At 32.5% G+C, this 23,229-nt stretch overlaps 1 protein-coding gene across 3 annotated transcripts in view; it reads right to left on the bottom strand.

Annotated features, from left to right (window-relative positions):
- ELP4 (elongator acetyltransferase complex subunit 4) overlaps positions 1 to 23,229 on the bottom strand; it is a 257,422-nt gene that overhangs the window by 128,454 nt on the left and 105,739 nt on the right. For all 3 annotated transcript variants that reach the window (XM_070767618.1, XM_070767620.1, XM_019974939.2), the window contains exons 7-9: positions 22,755 to 22,943; positions 7,530 to 7,638; positions 4,410 to 4,516 (exon numbers count right to left, since the gene is read on the bottom strand). In XM_070767618.1, coding sequence (XP_070623719.1) covers positions 4,410 to 4,516; positions 7,530 to 7,638; positions 22,755 to 22,943 — 405 coding nt within the window. The remainder of the gene's footprint in view (positions 1 to 4,409; positions 4,517 to 7,529; positions 7,639 to 22,754; positions 22,944 to 23,229) is intronic.

Raw genomic sequence — 23,229 nt, 5'->3', positions numbered from 1 at the left:
CCAAGGTTGTCATAGTGACTGACATTCTTGTAGTTTGCAAAAGCCTATGCTTTTCTAACATGTAAAAAATCTCAAAAAAATTCTACTGAATCCTATCAAGTATACTATTCTATTAATATAAAGCAAATTTATATGGATGGAAAATACTATTCTGGTCTTAATACTTATGAATAAATCTACTAAGTATGTAAAAATAACAGTTAATAAATGCCAGTTAATCAATTATTCTGTTAGAAAAAGTTCTTGGTGACTGGAGAGGTGCTGAGGTCCTGTATTCTGAATTAGGGGCAAAGTATAAGAGACAACTTTGAGTAAAGCTGATTTACTTTGATTTTCTGAACTTTTAGTATTCATTTAGTGTACAAAATACGATATTTATGATACTATTTTTGAACCAATTAAAAGGCTATATAAGTACTGTTTATCCTTATATTGAAAATTTGCAATGAACAGTATCAGTCTTTTGCTTATTTCAGCATACCCCTTAACCACACTTCCTGATGTGAACTTCAAAACACTGAATCTTAGAGCTGGAAAACAATCCCATCACCAAAGCAGAAAACATGTTTGTAATAACCTTTGTGGAGTCTGGATCTAACGTTATAACACATTATTATCATTTATATTAGAAAACTTGATTACTAAAGTGTGTTAAGATATGACCAAACTGAACAATACAAAATTAAAACAGTACAATAATATTAAACTCAGGTAAATGCTAATCTTATGATGTCATCAAATTAAATGCAGTCACATTTCAAATCCTACCAAATCTCTTAGGTACTATAATTACACCGTAATTACTAATACAGATATAAAACTGGTTAATGAGGATCCCAATGTTAGAAAAGCCTTAGAGAAAATTAGAGAAACTGAAAAACTACAAATCTAAGTAGTTATTTCAGCTTGGAAGTGAAGTTATATAACCAGCTTCTACATTTTATAGAACTTAACTGAAAAGGTAGTGTTTATAGGTCACCTGACTAGTGGAACTTACATAATATTTATAGTTGCATTATTTGGGCTATTCTTTAAACTCTACAATTTATCTGCATTACATATATTTCAGCAAAGACTTGATACCTACTAAGTCTATGACTATTCTTAGTTTGGGGATAGATAAATACAAAGATGAAAAGGACATAGTTTCTATATATCTAGTCTATTGTTATACCTTTTAAAGTCTTTTCATATAAAATATTTAATCACAATATAGAAAATATAATAAGCCAGAATACTGCCAGGTATGCAATAAAGGCTTAACAAATGCTAACTATGAGTGAATGGAGCTATGGTAAGGTCAAGAAATAAATAGTATATTATGGTTAATCAAATATGCTCATCATATTTGCTAGAGAATTACTATGTATGATTTACAAAGATTATCAACATTCAGAGAACTGGAAAGCTTTTTCTTTTAACCTGAAGCCATGTTGAATCGACTTTAAACTTTCTCTTTTACTTATTCAGAATGCATCCCAGGATTTCAGGGTCGTTCCTATAGACATGATTCTGCTGTTGTTTTGGTAGGGGGGGCTAATTTATACAACTTTATAATTGACAAATACTAAGTATCAGTAAAAATTTACTGTGATTAGACAAATGCTCCAACCTGAATCTGGACAAATACCAATACATGCTCCGAAAAGGAAGAAATATACTTTCGCCTTCTCCAAATCACTCAAAGAAATTAGAGATTACTGATTAAAGTTGCTCTACCTATTAGAGGCCCTGGGTAGCTGTTATAAAAACATATTCAGTTTTCATACGTAAAAAAGGCAATGATTTAATAAATCAAAGAAAAGGGATGCTAAAAATAGGCATGAGGGTTTTTACTTGTTTCTTCTGTCCCTAATTTCCACTTGTGCCACCTTTTGAGACCATGTTACTCACAGTAAATTCCAACATGTAACAAATCTACCTGCCTGGAATCAGAACTAAGTTATTTTTGCTTTACCTGCTAAAACCAACTTTCCTTCTGAAAGTAAGAAATGGATTCAATGTCTGGCACATTAGAGCCTCAAACTTTACACACTATTGTAGTGTACATCTCCTCATTTTTTAAATATTGAGGCAGATTTAAAAGATATTTATTTGTTGAGCATATTAAAACACTGTCACTTGATAAAGGAATCTTTCCAGCACCTGGCAGATTTCCTACCTGTTTCCGTATGTATTTTATAACATATAATTTAGTGCTATATTTAAAGCACCAAATCTTTTTGTGAAGTATATGATTTTATCCTATATGTATGTACTTTTGTTAGCTTTGATTCTTTAATTGTATTTTTTCTACTTACTAAATTGAATGCTATGGCATAAACAAATAAGTTATTTAGAATATGTTTCACTTTTATTTCTATACTTAAGAAAAAACCATATTCATTAGGTTATAAGCCCAAAAGGTAAAGGATTTGGTCAACTGTACTGAGTATTAACTTTAAAAAGAACCACCACCTACTTGTGTTTCGTTTTCAAATACTGGTTCCAAATCATAGGGTGACCAATTATATTGGTTCCCTTAGTTTAGAATAGTGGGAAGAGAGAGTAATGGAAGAGAAACCTAGATCTTTTATCAGCTCCAGTGGCAACATATAGTCACTATGAGAACCTAAAGTTATTCAAAGGAGCGGTCCCACTTGATATTATATAAGTCCTTTATCACTAATGAAAAAAGACCCAGTTGTGTGTGTGTGTGTGTGAGAGAGAGAGAGAGAGAGAGAGAGAGAGAGTAAGCATTCATATTTTTATGAATTCATATTACTGTGCTAACCATTTTCTCAGGGTTCAATATTTTTTTCACTAGGGATTCTTGTTGCTTAGTTTGTATGGTGACAGGCATGATACCTTAGACCTGGTTATCAGAATACTCATCTTGGGAGAAAGGTGCCACATGGAGAAAAAAATCTTACATCTTTCATTAAATACATAAATTCAACCTAAAAGAAAATGAGGAGGCATGCGTTCCTCGTGATGCTAACAACTGTTAACTTTATCTCTCTAAAAGTGTTGGCAGTATTATGGTAAATTACTCTACATTCCATCAGAAAAACTGAAGCAATATTGAACAATTACAGTGTTGGGTTCCATTTCAATGGTTCCTTTCGAGAACTACGGCAAATTAGCTCAAGAATCACTATTTCTACACTCTCCTTCTTTTGGCTTTAAGTGGCTTTTGAAGGGAGTATCCCCAGATGAGAAACTTCCAACACTCCTGCAGAGATGACCTGCTTGAAGAACTGGCTGCCTGATTAACTATTAACTGCTCTCAATAGGATTAGATAATTAAGGACATTGATGACCATTAATTAGGAGGAGGGCACATTAATTTGTCACTGGATAGGGCCCTTACAATGATTTATAGGTTAGTGCTACTTGCAAATGTGAAGGGAAAGAGAAAAAGAGAGAGAACCATTAAGTTACCTTATCAAGTGGCCAGCTAAAGAGGGCAGAGGGTCAAAAAAGGGCCAGAATGGTCACTTAAGGGTGAAGTCCCAAACACCAAAGCAGTGCCAAGCCACATTGACCATCATTTGGTGATGAAGTTAAAAATATGCTAATTTATTGGTGGCAATTCTCTCTTTTTATGGTTTCAAGCAGTTAAGACAAGTGGCCTGCTTAAGAGCTTTTCATTTGAAAAGAGATTAAACAAAATGGTTTGTCAAGGCTGCTTGGCTGTTTTATGTCTTTGTTAAAAAAAAAAAAATGCACCGACTATACTGATAACTATCACATCACCCAAAAGCCATCTCTCTCTCTCTCTCTTCTGAGCATTTATTTCGTTAATAAATACATCAATTTAATTGCTTAATAGTGCTGTGTTCATTTGCTCTTTAGCAAGATTAAGTTGAAATAAATCTTTTGTACTACTACTTTCTGTCACTATTGCTGGCATAAAAGTCACAAAAATGTTTAAGTTTCTGTAGAAATTTACTTAAAGACACTAGTGTAAATTATACTTTGTTTTATTCAGCACAGAAAGCAGAATGGTGATTTCACGAATAGTAAAGAAACCTGCTTTTAGAATGTAGATAAGAATCCTCTATTCTTTGGCATACACAATTGTGGGTATCATTCACATTCCACACATAAATAAGCACAGCTCATTAACATTTAATTAAATATGCTTTTGAATGCCTTGGAAATATGCATATCATACTTACCATGTAAGTTTGGAGCTTACTTTTTAACAGACATTTAAAAGAAAATCATTTTTGCTGTACTCTTCTGATATACCATTAGAATAAAAGATAAAAAAGAATGTCTAAAATAAATTATTCTGTTACAGCCAAAGAACAGCAAAAGCATGAAATATCTCCTATGAACTGCATTAAAGTAAAAAAAAAAAAAAGAGAGAGAGAGACTTTTACCTCAAGACTGTGAACTCAAACATAAAAATTCTCTCTTACCTCAATGGTGAATAGCTTCTTTTTTAATTTAAAAGCTAAGTCTTTGACATCTGATATATCATAAATCAAGTTATTAAGCCGAGGAATCTGCCGTATATGAATAAGACCTTGTGGAAAGGAAATGAAAAGAAAAAAAATTCAAACACGCTGCCATTGGATGCATAAATTAAAGAGTCTTACAGCAGAATTCTGTAAATTTACACACAAGCATCCTCCCCCTTTTAAAACTGGAGCTTACTACCAGGAGCAATGAAGCAAATGGTGTGATTATACTCAAGTAATCAGGCAGAATAAGATAAACAGAAATCCTTGTGCGAGGAAAACTAATTGCACTTTGGTACAGAAGTACAGATGTAAAGAGGGATCTTAATACTTGTCAAAACTACAGCTGGCTTGTGTGTGATTTTCTCTTGTATTTACAGTAAGCAAATATGGCTATCACCTTGCGTGCTGCCCACGGCACCACTGAGTGATCTTTATTTTATTAAATGCACCAGTAAGCAGCCAGCAAAACAAGGCTTATGGGTTACTGATAATCAGTGAAGCACTAATGAAAAGTATTTCATTTTATTCACCTTATTAATGACTTGAACAAACCACTGAAGAAAACTACATTTCAGAGCACACTCTAGGATCAAACATTAACCCCCACGCCATCCCAAGACACTCATTTCTGTGGCATGTCAGACCTTTATGGAGCTGTTATAAGCTTTGTAACAGTGCTAGGTAAACCGTGAGCTTTGGCCTCTTGTCAGTAGAAACACTTGCTAATTTTTTCTGACAAGGGCACTGGATGGTTTTGTGCAGCTTAATGCAGTTTCTGACTAAACTCAGGGTCATTTGCCACAGATGAAGACATGGAAGACTCTTCAGTGCATCTCTCTGCCTGACTCACCCCATATTTAAAAATCACCATTCCAAAGACATTGATCCCTCAACATTAAGAAGAAGGCAAAGCCACATTTGAACAAATTAGATAAATCTTATTTATGTAACTGCTTCACTAGTACAATATATAGTTTTTTGTGTGTATGTATTTGGATGCTTAATAATGTATTATTGTTAGTTTAAAAAAGGTCAACCTCCATTAGAAATGGCCTCTTCAAAAATATCACTAAAATATCTGACAATTTTTTAAACTTAAGAAAAATGCAAAAACTGTTATTAAGAAGATAGCTTTTACATACAAATTAAAAATATCCCACATGGAGCTTTTTAATAAAATATATTAGAAATAATCACACCATACATTTGCACATTTCTCATTTTAACCTTGCAAGTGTTTGTTTAGCTAACTATTAAATCAGGAGGCTTTACAGAGTGTATCAGTGATTGTCAGGTCCTTCTTATTAACAGAAACTTTACTCATCATCAGAACCACCCACTCATCTGTGGGAAAAAAAATGATCAGTCCAGAGAGTACAGTACAAAAAATTAAAGCTTTTCAATCCTTGAAATGTTTCAATCAAAATAATATTTTTTGAATATAAAATATCATTTATATTATACTAAACCTATAAACTCCTAGTACTTATAAATGATATTCAGATATAACTTATATAGGTAATGTTTAACTTGAGTTGTTTTAAAAGAAAATGTAAATAATAAAGTATTTTATCCAGTTATAAGATACTTAAGTCCTGGAGCTATAAAGTGCAGCATGGTGACTATACAATACCATATCATATACTTAAAAGTTTCCAAAAGAGTAAATCTTAAAATTCTCATTAATAGAGAAAAACAGGTGTAACTATGTGTGGTAATGGATGTTAACTAAAATTATTGTGGTAATTTCTCAGTATATACAGAATATTATGCTCTATATCTAAAACTAATACAGTATTATACATCAATTACAGCTTAATATAAATTTTAGAAAAAGAAAGGGAAATAGTTTAATCTGAATAGTTCTCTATCAAAGCAAACAATAACACGGTAAATGAATAATATACAGAGAGTTAATCTGGGCTGATACCAAACGCACTCTTATGCAATGATCATGAGGTAAATTACTTTACATACTTTGTGTTCATAGTTTATATTTTCTAGCCTTTTAAAAAATATTTGACTATTAGATCGTGCTATTTCATTATTTTTTAGAAAGTTTTATGTCAACTCTTCAAAGCACTGGTGGTTATAAGTATACTTTTTTATTTGATAGACTCTAGAAATTGCCACAGTCCTATGATCACAATCTTACATGATCTTGTAGCAGGCTTCAAATAAGGTATTCAGTCTTTAGACTAAGGTTTCCATGCAAGTTAGCAGTTCCACAATAATAATAGAAATAATTAGTATTTACTCAGAAAAAGGAAACAGGTAAAAATCTATTATTTATCACACTCGATTCTTGCCTGGAAAATCCCATGGACGGAGGAGCCTGGTTGGCTACTGTCCATGGGGTCGCAAAGAGTTGGACACAACTGAGCAACTTCACTTCACTTAAAATATTCAGTTTCGAGCTCAGATAAGAATAACTACTAAACTTATCCTATTTCAACAGTTCTATATAGAAACTTTTATTTAAAAAAAAATCCCCAAATTAACCAAATGACTAAAACATTATTAATAGCTTCAAAAAATAAAAGTAAAAAGCCTGGTTAATTGACCAGTGTTTATACTAGGGTAGTAATACTTTAAAATTTGCTTATAACTCCAGCAACAAAATGAACAAAGTCCAAATATAATAAAAGATGTTCACTTTCTGAAAATGTGATTGACTGGGACTTTTAAACTATAATATTGTATGAATTTTATTTATCATACAGGTAAGCTTTGTAAAGTATAAACCACTATACATAGCTGTTATTATAATTAATATAATATTTATTTCTAATATGGCTAATAAGTATGACTGATTTCATAGCAACTTTAGGTACAAAATGTACCTCTGACTGAGCCATGCCTTAGTACCTGGGTTTGACACTTTTCAAATAGTTACCATGGTTCATAGAGTTAATGTAGCTTGGTGACAAACTGCCATAAAAAACTGGCCAGGAAGGAAAAACATTTAACAGATTTATTATAAAATAAAATACATGTTACATGATGGTAGGTATTTGTCAAGATTCTTCCAGGCAACAAGAACAGGCCCCTTTCACTCTTAAAGGTGTTGCTTACCATGATAATCCTTATATAACGGGTTGGTTTCTTTCTCAGAACCAATAAATGATTCCAGACCAACTACTGTATCTGACAAGTTTGTAACACGAGCAATAACTGCTTTATTCTGTAAAACAAGGAAACAAAACACTCATGTTATATTTAAAATATAGCATCTAGACAGTGTCATTATGCCATCTCAATGACAAATTGTAGAGAACACATACTATCAACATAGAGAAATAAAAGTTAAAGCTACCACGGGCAGGAAACTGGATGAAAAATAAGCCCTTAATTGAAAATTCCAGCCCATCAAGGTATGCTATTCTAATTTGAAGAGCTGAGGGGGTGTGCCTTAGTTTTTGTAGAAAACGTTAAGTACTTTTTCTCTTAAGAGGCAAAGCTACCTTTATTTTCATATGCAATTATTTTTCAAATTATCCACTGTCCATTGAAAAATCTGATAAACACTAGGATTCAGAAGCAGTATACAGTAAGTAGAATATGGAAGACAAGGTCCCACTATCATCTGTCAGCTGGGACCAGGTCCCAGCCCTGTAACAGCTGAGGTCCTCTGTTATCATATTAGAAACATGGGAGGGTCTGCAGCTAGGAGTCTGCAGCATGACTAGCTCTGGAGTCTTCATTCTTTCTTTCCAGATGCTGCTATTTGGCTCTGGGTTAATAATAAAGGCAAAGAAAAGGTGCTAGACGACCAGCACTAGACTAGGAGCCCCCCATTTCTTCCCAACACTATCAGACCTGAACCAAAAGTACTGCTGACAATGTATTATAAAACATAGTGTATATAATGTACATTATGTACACAATGTATATAATGTAATATAAAAATACATCACATTTTAAATATCGATAGTTCTAAAATACCCAGAATTTCAAGGCTATAACAAATTTAACAATTAAAAGTATAACCATTTAATATTCTTCAGGTTTTCTTGAATTATTTTATTTAAAAAAATTCAGTCTGCCTTATAACCCTTGACAGGGTGATAGGTTAGTAAATTATTTTAAAGGTTATAACATCTTAGACAAATGTTTGATCTGGAGACCTAGATAAGTTGAAAAAAATTATTGCTTACAAAATTTTGATAACTTTGAAACTCCTATTTTACACACTGGTAATGTCTACCATTTAAAAACTAATCTTCTGAAGAAGGATGGGAAATGTAAAACAGTAGGGACAACTTACAGTCTGATACTATATCCCTGTAGAAGAAAAGTCCAGATATAATCATACGTTCACTTTCTGAAAATGTGATTGACTATTGAGCTTATGGGTATTCCCCTGTTTCTTAAGTCCTCTTAATAAATACTGTATAAGAATAAAAAATAAAAGAGGGCTGGTCAATATGACCTGGTTTGAAATACACAGTAATCTGTCACTAAATATTATGCTAAAGTGACTAGTTAACTCACATCTAGGGCAGTACTTTGAAACTCCTCTGTAGGTAGAAATGTATATTATAAAAAGAATATCATAGCCTTTGAATTAGAACTTTTAAAAGGAAGCAGCAAAAATAATTATCCTTAATTGTCTTTAATAGTTTCAATCACAGGGGCACCAAGTATAGAAAAACAAACATCATTTGGAAATGCCTATTTTTTTTCAAGGCAATTTTTCATTCAATGGTGAGAAAATAATCCAGATTGATCCCTTACTTTCAGTTCTATGCCACAGGGGATGGTCCTACTCCAGGAATAACAGGGGTTTCAGAGGCCATAAACACACTCCTCTCAATATTTCTTTAGCCAAAGACCATTATATCAAACTCATCCAGGTTGGGTTTCAGCCAGTTATTCTTCACCCAAACAAAAATGTCTGCCAGACATTCCAACAGCTGGGAGACAGTTCACAATGAGTCAACTTGAAAATGATTCATTGTGCTGAGTACTGAACAATGTTGGGGTGGGGGTGGGGTAAGGCTGAGTTGGTTGTAGAGGGTGAGAACAAGAGGGAGAAGAATAACCATGTGGTTCTCCCATTAAGAAGGATCTTAGATAACAACCAGCAGACTCTTATCATTTCATTTTTAGGATAAACTCAACTGGGAAGAGTACTCCTGTCATGGACCCTCAGATGAACAAGCACTTATAAAGGCTACTGACAATATTTCTTAATCAAAAAGGTCAGATTTCCTTTTATCTATACTAGAAGACTAAGCCTTTGTATCTAAATAGCTGAAGCTAAAATTATAAAAGTCAATTTCTGTTGGAATTCAACTATTAGGATTTCAGTTATATAAACTAGGGCTTTCTTAATGATATGAATAATAGAAATTGTAAGGTTTAAGGATGGATTTAGTCTTCCATGCTAGTAGGATATAAGCAAGGTCCTGCATATTTAAGTGGTCAACTTGACATCTGTTTATTTCAAAGAGGATTTCTTTCCTTACTTTAACCTTAAAATTTACTAAATAAACTACTTCTCCTGTAATATCTGTCTACATTGTAAGTCTTTTAAAGAAATTTTGTGGGGGGTTAAAACAATCAATTGTCTACTTTGCAGAGGAAAACTAATGAATTAATATAAAATATACAGATAGCCTAGATTTTAAAATCTCAGAAACTCATTCATGTATTTCATTTATTACGCGTCTAAGTTCCGTAGATTTACATCAGTTAAAAACTACAAATTAAATTCTATCTTAAAAGCTTCTATGAAGTATGAGAACAAGAATAAACTTTTTAATATTACCATAAAATAAGTTACATTTAACAGTGACTTTACTGCTTTCTGCACAGCAATTTTGGAAAACAGTTTATGTAATGTGGCAAACAAGATTAATTGTGAAAGTTCTATAGAATTTGAAAAATGTCTATAAAATAAAAAGCACAAGAAATTACATGAAAATAACATCTAAGTTTCTGAATGAGATAAAACTTAATTATAAACTCATTTCAGTCTTCCAGTTATTTGGAAGAGCATAAAAGATATTTGAGCATGTAAATGTACTTACTTTTCAAAAGTTCAAATAGTGCTGAGCTACTTCTTTACCTCCAAGGCTCACAGGGAGGGTGGTATATTGATGTAATCCTATCTTAAAACTACTCTCGTCAAAAGGTCTTTCAAATCATAGCATGAATACTAAATGGTCTTTTAGATAAAGGTGGGTAAATTTATTTAAAAGAATCTAAAATCAACTGCTTTTAAAAACCCTTAAAAGCATAATAATCACAATTCACTTTAGGAAGAACACATTATGGATAATAAATTGCCTTATTATAACCCGAAACATTCAGACAGCTTTAGCATAATGATTTTAGCAGAGATCTTGAAACTGGAACTTCTATATTCTCATCTTAAAAGATTCTAAGTGTTTTTATGTTATTAGCTAAGATGTGAAACCTTTTTGGTCTATAGTATATGTATATATCTAGAAATGGAGAAGTAAAGGTATTTGTGCATCCATTACTTAGACATAAATTTTGAATAATTTTTGTATTAATTTTGAAGTTAATACAATATAGTTGCCAGTAAGGAACATCTGAAGAAGGATATTTGGAACTCAGAAGTATGAGTAAATTAATTGCTACACTGCATGCATGGCATAATGATATCACCCACATATATACAATGATACTGCCACCCCTCCTACTTGCCCATCTGGATGAGAAAATCTAGGATGACTCAAAAATCTTTCTTACACTAGACAAATCTCCCCTTCAGTCCTGGGTGAAAGTTGTCAGCTCTGGATAGTAGCCAAGACATGACTAGGAGGGAAGCCAGAAGAGAAGAGAGCCAGGGTCCAGGAGTTTTAAGACTTTGCTGGCAATCTCAAATAGCATTGTGTTAAGTTACAAAAAAGGTTCTTAAAACTTTCTGTTGCAATGCAATTTCTTAATTACGGAAATCTAAATTATGTCAAATGATGTTGCAGATAAAAAAGGCACGTCAGAATGCCCAGTTGACTACCTTCTTACTCCAGTTTTAACTTCACAGAAAAACTTCACAGAGTTTTTGTTTTGACTGTTTCTTGTTTGGTTTTATAGAATGTTTCCTATTTGCTTGTATAGAATGGGAACCTCTTTTTATTAGGAATCGCCAAATCCATTAAATGGATTTTAAATAAAGGAAGGTTAGTTTAATGCTCTTTTCCAATTCAAAGCTCATAAAATCAAAATCATGAACTTTGTTTTAAGAAATAAAAATTCAACTACTGCCATCAAAAGCTCCCTTCATTTTCTAATAAAAATACTTGAGATACTTATTCAGAGTAACTAAGTAACAGTCAGACTATATCAAACCCTAAGTGTTTCCCTCCTCACTGGGACCTAATTACCTCAGCAACATAAAAGAGACAGTTTGCACCAATACAAAATATACTTCCAGGAAAGATTTTAACAAGAAAGGTAAAAAGTAATTAACCAATCACTTAATTATCAAGAAGCCTGAAAGGAATAAACCAACTGACATAAAGTATTTATGCAATGCCTCAAATTAGAATAAGTTCTTGGGTTACTCAAATGAGAAAGAGAGAAAGCACACCGTATGAAGGACAGAGCTCCACTCAAGTACGGCACACATCAGGTTTGGGACTACAACAGCACTATTAAGTTAATAGTGAAGTTAAAATAGAAATATTTATGCTACTTTATGTTTCACCCTACCACGTGACATGATGTGTGTGTCTACTGTGGGGAGGGAATCACCACAAGAAAAGCAAGTATTTTACTTAACAGCTCAAGTTATAATAACATATCCTGAAAAACGATATTAGAAACACAATCATACTACAACTCATAACATCTTCTTGGTCATGTAATAAAAAAAAAACAAGCTTGAATGAAAGGATAAACCTAGGGATATTTAATGAGGTATTTGTTTTCCCATGCTTATTAAGTTCTCCATTCAACTGAAATCAAACTTATGAAATAATAAAATCAAAACAGTTACACAGTTTGTAGCTTCTTACATGCCTTCCCTCACCTTCCCCAGACTTGCCACTTACTTCTATGGATTAGATTATTATTTGATTAAAAAAAAATTGAAAGTGGGGAAATAGTCATATTCATAATTATTTTGAGTTTAAGAAAGAATATAATTTTATTAAAAAGTATGCTAATATATAATATTAATATATTAGTAAGGGTATTAAATTAAGCTTTTATAGATTTAATACTGAACTTTACTCAAAGTCACAATTTTAAAATATGGAGGAGCTTTTGTAAATTAAAACATTATAACTGCCAACATTTTTTTGGTTGTACTGTATACCAATATTCATGTAGGGAAATCATAAAACAAACATATTTTGGCTCCTTTTTCTAATGCTTAAAACATGTCCACAAAGTAGCCTACCTCAAGGGCAAAAGAAACTGCTGAGTATGATGCCAAATTTTACTAAGATTAAGCAATGGAGCCGTATTTTGTATATTTTCTATGTGATCAAATACTAATATTCTAAATTTTGGTGTGAAATTGCTGGCTTAAAACTGAAGCATTTTTAAAATAACACATGATGTTATTTTCAGAAGTATTATTTACATGTACACTGGTCTCAAATACTACACGCTTTTGCAGAACATTTTTTTACATCAGTTTTATTTTTTAGTATGCTATTATTAAACATTAAAAAACTTATGCATTCTGAAAACCCTTATAAATGGACTGAACAAAACACTGTAATGAATAGCCTGAACAGTTAATGGCACAATACTAAAAATTAATTTTAGTTTTAATAAACTATATATCTAGTTTCATATTATAGAAATTATTCACATGGAAATTTGCTTGTTTTGTTAAATCTTTTATGAGTAACTTCCTATATCAGAAATTTTTTGCTCACTGCTTTACACATGAAACCCTTAAAATGCAATTCGCGGATGTCCAAAAGCTCACACCCTGCCTGGAAAAACAATTGCTGATATCCAAATATCAAACAGAGCCTCCAGCTGATGTGTGGGATGCAGTGGTAGGTTAAAGATACTAAAGTTTAAAATCAGCTTAGAATAATCCCATATTGAGTATAAAATTATAGCCTGTCATCAGGAACAGACTGACAGAGCCAGGTCCAGATGGGAGACTGGCTGGGAAAAAAGCTGAGGCAGGTGGGAAAGTGATGGGAACCTGACGGAAGACAGGACTACTCCCTCTGCTGGCAAGGTTCTCACCTGCTTGAATTTGTAACTAATGACTAGCTTTCCTTTAATTATTTAAGATAAAACCAATAAATTATGTAAGGTGTGTCTTTTTTTTAGTTGGCTGTTTTGTATTTGCACATTTTCAAACTCATGGTATCCTATCTTTTTCACCAGATTAATTTCCCAGAGATGTAAGGATCCAATGTTTCACCAGGAGGTCCAATTATTTACCTTATAATTTAATTGCAATATAAGCATAAACAAATATAGCACTGCCTTTATAGTCCATCTTTAAAAATTAAAAATGCACTTGATTTATGTTTATTGACATATAAACCTTCTGGAAGGAAAAAAAATTTCTTGGGCTACAGACTTCACAATCTCTTTCTCAGGCACTGCATAATGCCCTGTAATGAAATAATATAGAAATGAACCATATAAATCAACTATACAGGGAACAAGGAAACAGCATGTCACAGCAAAACAGCATAGATGTACAGCGCCAAACCTATCTGATAATCTAATGATCTGAGTTTACAGATATTATGTACTAATATGTTAAGAAATTAAGAACTAATGTTTACACAAAAATTTTGTTAAATTTTACAGAAAAATTATTCAATGTTTGATTTTCAATGTAAGTTAATAGCTGCAGCAAAAACATTTAGTAAAAATCTGTTCTAAGATTTTGGCCTACAACCAGAAGCTCCCAGAACAGGAGGGATCAGCTTTTTCACCCACTGTTCTCATCTGAATCCTGGCTTAAAAGCTATTCCAGCTCCCAGCTTTCCAGAAGGCTCCATCCCAGGAATCCCTGCCTGCCATTTGGTTTGCTGATTTTAATCTCTCAGGACTTTCTTACAGTGGCTCTACTATGCTGAACTGGCACTTGCTTCTAGAAGTGAGTTATTATTAAACCTGTAGGTCAATTGTGGCACTAACAACTCTTTGGAAGCTTTCAGCCACAGTGTACAATTTGCTAGTCTAATTAAATATTAATTCTAAGTGTTACATTTTGTGGCTAAGAGCTTTTATTTTCCATCATCAACCGGGAAGAGAGAGAGGTTACAAGGCTAATTTAATCTCTCCCCCTATCCTCCCCAACATTAAAGATTAACTACATAGGGTGTGAAAACATTATTAAAGAAGCAGGAACTCTTTATATAGTAATAATAATGCAATTAATAGCAAAGGGCTAAAATATAATGTTTAGGATATAATATATGACCTGGTACTTAAACAGCTTTAAATTATAATTCATTACAAGCATGTTTTGTCTCAGTATTAAGAACTAAGTAGCACCCTTCTTTTGAAGACAGTAATCTTTCTTTAAGGGAAGGTATGCATGCAAGTATATAAGTAGGAATAATTCAAGACTTGCATTTTCTTACAGGTATTTTTCAGAAAGCTTGTAACACTAAAGATAAAAAGCTTAGTATTAGTAATTCTATTTGTAAAATAAATACAAAATTAAATAAAGTTATATTTCTTTTCTGTATACAAAAAAAAGTGATGTAGTAGAGTAGACTCTATAATAAAAATAATGTTAAGGACCCTTCCCTTTTTTCCCTTCTACTATGTTCAAGGAGAAAAAATGCAGAGTCCCTTTCCGATTCTGCGCCCAGAACAGTTGTGTCCACGCCTGGACACTGGGCATTATAAAGACTATGCAGTCCAGCAGCCAAAGATTCCATATGCCTGAACAGATGACTCAATCTCCATACTGTGATGAGATATTTCACTATTTCTATCATTGATATATTTGAAAATTTTGACTCTAAATAATACTTTAATGACCATCACCACTATAAGGTACTATGGTATGAGTTGTTATATGAACCAAAACTTCATAAAGCAATTTTAGGCAAAGCAAAAAAAGTCTTTAAAACCAAAATTATTTTTCATTATATGCCTTATTGAATATGCTTTGGTTAATTATAATAAGAGGTTTCTAAATGTTTTTTTCTTTTGAAGATACGTATGGATCTTACTGAGAATTTTAAGTATGCTGTCCTTATTTAATATGCATATTGATATTAAGACCAAATGGCAGATACATTGCTCCTAATTCTCTATATAGACAGAAACTTATAAGCAATTTGGAGATTATCTGTGTAAAAACTTTCAAATATCCTTGACCAAGAAAGTAAATCAGATATATATGTATAATGAATACAAGCTAAGATTTGATTTAAAATTTAATCAGATACTATATTGTGCAATATAAAATATAAGCTATAAAAATCTGTAAATCCAAGTGTATAGGAGTATAGCTGAAACACAGTTCTGTTATTTGTTATTGTAAAAAAAATAACAGACTCTGCTTACAACCCAACCAAACTTGTATGAAGCTACAAAATTTTCAAAGACTGGAATTTGACACATATGATGTAAAATTAAAATGATTTTAACATGATTCATTTCACTTTTAAAAATTATTTCTATTTAAACTTTTAAAAATATTTATTTCTTACAAACTATATCAGATTAGTTGAGAAGGTCTAGAAAAATAAAGGCAGATTCTTAGTTGAGAGTATGAAAATTTGTTACCCAGAAAATCTGACTTTATCCTTTAGTAATTGATAGTCATGATCAAGAGATTAAATCTGTAATTTTCATCCTTAATATTTGTTATGCCTTTCTATTATGATGCTCATAGCAACAATTACATAAAAATATTTTCAAAATGTTATATTTTTAAACTCACAAGAGTCTGTTATTCCTTTACCATACAATTATTCTTAGTTTGTTTTAAGAATAAAAGATTTCACACTGAGAGAAATTCACAAGGTTACTGGAGTTCACATTTCATAATCCCGTATTAGTAGTTAGTTCCAAAGTTGTCCATTGCTTGACTTAGAGTTTAGTTGCTAAAATACTCAGCATGAACACAAAAGTTTATGGATGTGAAAATGTCTGTTCTGAATTTCTCTACACTGCAACATACTGGATGATTCACTTCAGTGAGTTCAAAGTTTTTAATATATTAATATTAAAGAAGATATATTTGAAATTATATCAGTTAAAATAACACACTAAATAAAACTCCACTCAATTTTTAAGAGATATATAAAAAGGGCCTTGCTTCCTGCTTTTCTTCAGAAAATGAATTTTCCTCAAGCAAACTAATGTCAGTGATAGGTTTCTGCAGTGACATAGCTGGAGGTGGGGTAGGGGGAGGGAAATTCCACAGATCAAACTGCTGGAAAATAGTGGCTATATGATAGAAACTGAATAGTCTATTATTGACCAAGTGCCAATGATGACCAATAAAAATATATTACAGGCCAGTTTCAAACCTGAAATCTGCTCTGAATAAATGAAGGTTTAAGTAGTTTACCAACTAATGATCAATAGCAAATACATTAAATACTTGCAATACTAAGAATTATGGCAGAATGAGAAAATCTTACTTCATATTTTATCATCAGTAATGTCAAGGAAGTTTCCATTCCTGCATTATTATAGTTAAGGAGAAATTTATTGGGTTGTTTATATTTAAAAATTCCTTGGAAGTGTAGATTGTGACAGCTTGAACAGATTAGCAGTGATGAAAAGTAAATTTTCTTTTTGAAAGGAAAGCTGTGAGAAAGGTATAGAAAAATAACCTTTCCTATTTTAATTACAACTGTAAGTGCTTTGATATTTATTTCCTGACAGTTTCAGGTAAAAGTAATTTCAATCAATAAAAAACATAACTCAAGAACAACCTGTCACAGATTGTGAAAATAAAATGCATAAGCTAGGGGAAATTTATTTTCTTTTCACATCATCAGTATAGTCATAATAAGGCATGAACCTAAGTTTCTATCTCCGAAAAGAATAAATGTTATTGGTCACCATTTTTCTTAAGCAGAACTGTCACTGGGAAATAAAAATAATATTAATTTAAAAGGCACAAAATATTTGTATAATTTGGAAATGGATAACAAATTTCGCTACTAGTAAGCCAGTTCTCATTTATAATAAGACCAGAAAACCTTACAGTTCTGTATCTTGCCAGATATGGAAATCAAACAGTATTCTACTGTAACAGCTTCAAAGTTATCACTGTGTTAAAAAAAAAAAAAAACCTCATTAAAAAATTTCGAATGGTGTACAAACATTTGTGTTTCTACCAGTAAATGGGGAAAAAAAAAACAGCAGAATGTTCAATGTAGCTGAAATATAACAACCTATAATATGGAAATTTATACTTAAGTTTGTCAAAGATGAAATAATATTCTCTTACTTAAGATAACAGGAAGGAAGAGTTTCAAGGTAGGGTTTTAATTACTTCTCTTAGATGTAACCTTTCCTCTTTCTTTTTCAATCCACGACAACCTTCACTCGACAACAGAGTTTTGAACAGTTGAGTTGTGAGAATGTGAGCAGCTGCTGTTATTATAACTAAAGGTCTGTCTACGGCTTGAGTCTGAGAGACCACATGTTCGGCTGTCCTCTCATCTCGCCATCCTCACCAATTAACTATTAACATGGAGGGCTGTACACATGCTCTTGGGGGCTCTTTAACAGGCTTCTTGGCGAGTGGAACAACTACACAGCAGGGATCTGGGAACTGGGTAATGCTGGAATATAGGGGAGCCGTCCGTAGTTTCCCTCCTTCTAATGACACTTTACTCCACAGTCCAGCATATAACAAAGTCTGTGTTTAACTTGGCCATTTTCACATACATTTTTAATAAAGTGTCTTTGGGTAGATAATAAAACTGTATTCTAGCAAGACACAATATGAATAATAACACCACTTACAGGGAAAACTGTTTGGGACTATACATGTATATATATTTTAAGTCAATCATACTATATTTGATGAATAATTTTAGTGTTTTCACCTAACAGATATTTAGAATTTATTTTTACGCATTTGTTTCAATGTATGCTTGTTATTTCCTGTGCTGTGATGAAAATAATCTTTAACCCAAAGGAAATAGACTATATCAAGGTCAAAGTTGTGAGGCTGAACACAAAATAGTTCAAATACAATTCTTTTTCACTCTACTTGCAAAAGTCTTATTATAACAATGTTAAAATCAGTTTTGAATCTGTGTCATTATTTTCCCTATTTTAACTTTTTCCCCTCTTTGTAATTTCCTTAACTATGTGTTCCTTCTCGACAATGAAATTAAACACGGGAAGCATGCCAGAAGTACAATAAAGGGTAACTAATCATTACTGTACAAGTCTGACAGAATGCTAATAACCAAAGTAAGAACACTGATTGGCTGTTTTTCCAGTCTAAGAGGAATAGATATTTTATGTATTTTTAATCTAGTGTTACTTAATGTAACATATTCAAATAAAGGTGTCACAATTCTATTACCTATAGGTGTTTAATTATATGACACTATTTCCAAGGATATCAAACTGCATTTCTATTTCTTGCAAAAATCCACTTTACTGTCAAATATCCAGCTCAAGCATCCAAAACACATACATATACGAGTCGTCTGCTCCATCCATCCTATCTTTCACATTGAAAAAAATTCCAGGAGGATGGGACCTTGCTTGTTTTATTCACTACTGTATCCCCATGGATGCCTAGAATAGTACCTGCAATAAATATTTGTTGACTGAATAAGCTAAATTATTCAATCACCATTTAAAGTTTGACTTATTAGAGTCTTCAGGGGTGGCACTGGTCATAATTGAGAGGAAGCTACTGTATGATGTTAAAAAGAGTCATGTTACAACAAGGGGATGTTACTAAGACTTCAATGGCCGTTTGACTTCAGCCATGCTTTCTAACCTGTCTTGCCTGTGAGAAGATCTTGTCTATGTCATTCATGAAAAGAGGCAGAAAGCTGAAGACATCTGTTGCTTTGATGCACTTACATACCTTAGTTTTCGAATCCGATCTCTGTTCAAATTCTCAAGTTTGGAGGTCTGTTTAAGTAACAATAGTGAAGGTGACAGTCGTTAACATATAATGAGTGCCTTCCAAGTGCCAGCACTGGGTCAGTCCACGTTATTGCTAATGTTCCGAATTTTTGAAAAGAAGAAGCTGAGGCTGAGAAAGTTAGACTTGACTAAACCATGCAACTAATTGGGTCTGTCTCTCTCCAAGGCCCAGGTTCTTTCTATCACTGAATGCTACTTTGTGCACAGTTTGCTTCTTAATTTTGGCCCTATTTAGTACTTCATTAGTACCAAGCAGAATAGCAGGGTAGTTGAGTGTGGTAATTGAAGGGGGACCTGCTTAGATCTAAATCTTGCCATTCTACTACTTGTATGATCTTGGGAAAGTCACTGAAATTTTCAGTCTCTTGTTTCTTATCTATAAAATGGAAATAATGACAGTACCAATAATATAGGACTAAATGATGATGATATATAAGGATTAAATGAGTTAATATTTGAAAAGATCTCAGGACTGCAACTGGCCTACAGAAACCAGTGTAAGTTCTTATTAAACAAACGCACAGCTTCCTGATTCTGTATATGCATATGTCTTAATTAGCTTTGTAAGTACTTTTTATTCTCTTAGCCTAAACATTGTGATTTTCCTTGCCAGTCTTTAAGAGTTAAGACTTTTATATGCTATTTATTGCATATCATGACTGGTTTTAGCAAACTGTTAAGTTTTATATTTTCTCCTATGTATTTGGATTAAAAAAATGGTCAGGTGTCATGCTCAAAGAACAAGGAATTTTTTTTTATAACTCCAGTGGTATTACGACTACAAGACTACTATATGATAGCTAGGCAAAACTGTTCAGGGAAGAGACTGGTGTATTTATCACCAAAGTCTGACCATATTTCCTATTTCTACTTCAAAATAGTCTCTTAATTGGTATTTTAAAATGTATAATTTAAATTATATCTTTTTCAGTAACATAAGAAGTTAAAAACATCTATAAAATACCAAAGTTCAAACACTGGTTAATGTTCAGACATCCAGTTCACCTTATCATCTCAACCACTGTTTAATCAGTGGTGAATACTGGATGATCTAAGGTCTTATAATATTACTCCTCCTCCCTTAGACAGAGGCTTAGAGGAATCACTGTCACAAACATTCACAACAGGTTTGGAATCTCTTCTCGAAAAAGCAAGAATGATCACTACCAAAAATGGCTTAAAATTTTTTTTTTCTTTTTCTTCTTTATTGCATAGGCACCCTTGGAATAAATTTTAAAATCACATATATACATATATTTGTTTCATAATTGTTTTGGTTCTTAAATTTAAGTCTGTGATTCATTCTGAATTATTTTGTGTGTATGACATGAGGTAAGGGTCCAAAGTTCATTCTTTTGTCTATAGCTATCAAGTGGTCTTGCCAGTTGTTCAAAAGCTGTTCTCTTCCTGTTGAATGGTCTTGGCGCCCTTGTTGAAAACTGGTTGAGCATAGATGCCTGGGTCTATTTCTAAACTCTCAATTCTATTCTGTTAATTTATATGTCTATTCTTATTCAAGCACTAGACTTCTTATAGACCTCCAAATTTCAACTATATCTGTTATATTTCTGTTAATTTAACTAAATGTAAAGTTCTCATGGACCTCTGGAGTGTCACCAAGTATATAGTCCTTGTTTCTTTGACTTGCTTGAATATGTCATTTAAGTTCAGATCTCAGTTGTAAAACAGGGATAATGCTTAACATATCCAAGGACAGGAGCCTAGCTTAGGTGAACCCTTATTTTCCTATGATTCTAGAATCTGATTTTCTGGGTTCTAATTATAGTTTTTCAAGTATTTAACTTTGATCTAATTTCTTAATTTCTCTTTACTTCAGTTTCCTTATAAGTAAAATGGAGACAATAATAGCATTTACTTAAAAATTCCATAAGAATTGTTAGGTACTGACCTAAAGCGCTTGCTGGTTACTCTCATTGTTATAATTGCTGTGTCTTAGAGAAGTAAAACAAACCTCAAAACTTCTCTGCTATAGTTTACTCCAAATCAAAATGTTTTATTATGTTCATCAGAAAAGATTTAGTGATTTCAGTGATTTAGTTATTTTGACTTTCACATTCCCTTCATTACAGCAGATATTTCAGTTATTTCTAGTATCATGTTGCAGTTTATATTTATACACACACATAGTGTATATGTGTATACTGCACACGCATACACACACACTCACTGTAGAAATACTTCCAAACTTGCCATTTGAATACTCTTAGGAAAAGAACTTTTTTGAACCGATGAAGAAATCTTACAAAGACCCTTCTTTCCCTGGGGAGATCGGTTTCTTTTTCTGAGAGTATAGCTTCAGAATAATTTATACACACACACACATATCTGAACAAGAGGCAAGAAAGGGACCACTCTTATGCAGATCAGCTTCTTTCGTCCCCATTTTTTTTACTATGGTAAAATATATATAATGTAAAATTTACCATTTTAACCATTTTAAAGTGTATAGTTAAGTGGTATTAAATACATTCATAATGTGTTACCATCACCACCAGCTATCTCCAGAACTCTTTCCATTTTCTAAAACTGAAACTCTATACCCATTAAACAATAAGTCCTCATCCTCTCCTGCCGTCAGCTCCTGGCAACCACCATTCTACTTTCTGTCTCTATAATTTTGACCACTCTAAGTACGTCATATAAATGGATTCACAGTATTTATCTTTCAGTGACTGATTTATTTCACTTAACAAAATGTCCTCAAGATTTACTCCTGTTGTAACACACATCAGAATCTCCTTCCTTTTTAGGGTTGAATAATAACCTGTTGTATGGATACGCCACATTTTGCTTATCTATTCAGCTGTCAGTGAATAGTCAGGCTGCTTCTATATTTTAGGTCTTGTGAATAATGCTGCTGATACATAGGTGTAAAAATATCTCTTCAAGATCTATATTCAGATTGGTTTTATGATCAATGAAAAGATACTGCAGCAAAATTAACCTCATGTCACAATGATATTAGCAAGTTTACAATAAATTCAAGAAAAATTATAATAAAATTAGTAAAGATGAAGTTACCATATACTCACTGTATATTAAAACCATAGATACTAAAGAACTGAATAATCTTAAAAGATATCTTGCTGCTTTGGCATTTTAAGCATCTAAAATCTCTTTTACACAAACGGCACGTGAAAATAATTTATAAAGCATTTATATACTGCTCTTTAACAATGACCCATGAGTTGGGAGAAAGCAGTTTTGGGCAATTCTTACCTGGATAAGGTGTGTTGGCATTGTAATGATACAAGCTGAAAGAGAGGTTCGCAGAAGCCCACGGAGTATATAGAGGAACTTCGTGAGGCTGTGACTCGTGTCACAGTTTTCTGTACAGCAAATATCATCTCCCCACAAAGGTGAACCAAGATTCTGGATTCCTATTCTTAAAATGTTTTTCTGTTTTTTCTAAGGGAAAGTGAGAGAGAAGTAAACACATTAAGTTTTAGTAAATGACAGGATACCTCTTTTACTTTTATCTGCCAGTTCTTATTTTTATTCAAAACAGATCTGAGAGATAATGTCAACAGATGTGGGAAAAAACTTCATGTAGTATCAATAATAAGGCAATATAAAGGAGATCTTTCAGATTATGGTACTATAAAAAATAGCAGAACTATTTTTTTCTTGTGCTTTTTCCTTTTGAAAAATTGAGTATCACAGGCCTTAAACCTTTAATTGTTTCTAAATTTTA

Source organism: Bos indicus, chromosome 15 (genome assembly GCF_029378745.1).
Source record: "Bos indicus isolate NIAB-ARS_2022 breed Sahiwal x Tharparkar chromosome 15, NIAB-ARS_B.indTharparkar_mat_pri_1.0, whole genome shotgun sequence".
In the NCBI taxonomy this organism is placed as follows: Eukaryota; Metazoa; Chordata; class Mammalia; order Artiodactyla; family Bovidae; genus Bos; species Bos indicus.
The sequence above is the reverse complement of the archived record's forward strand: the minus strand, read 5'-3'. Positions and strand labels throughout refer to the sequence as shown.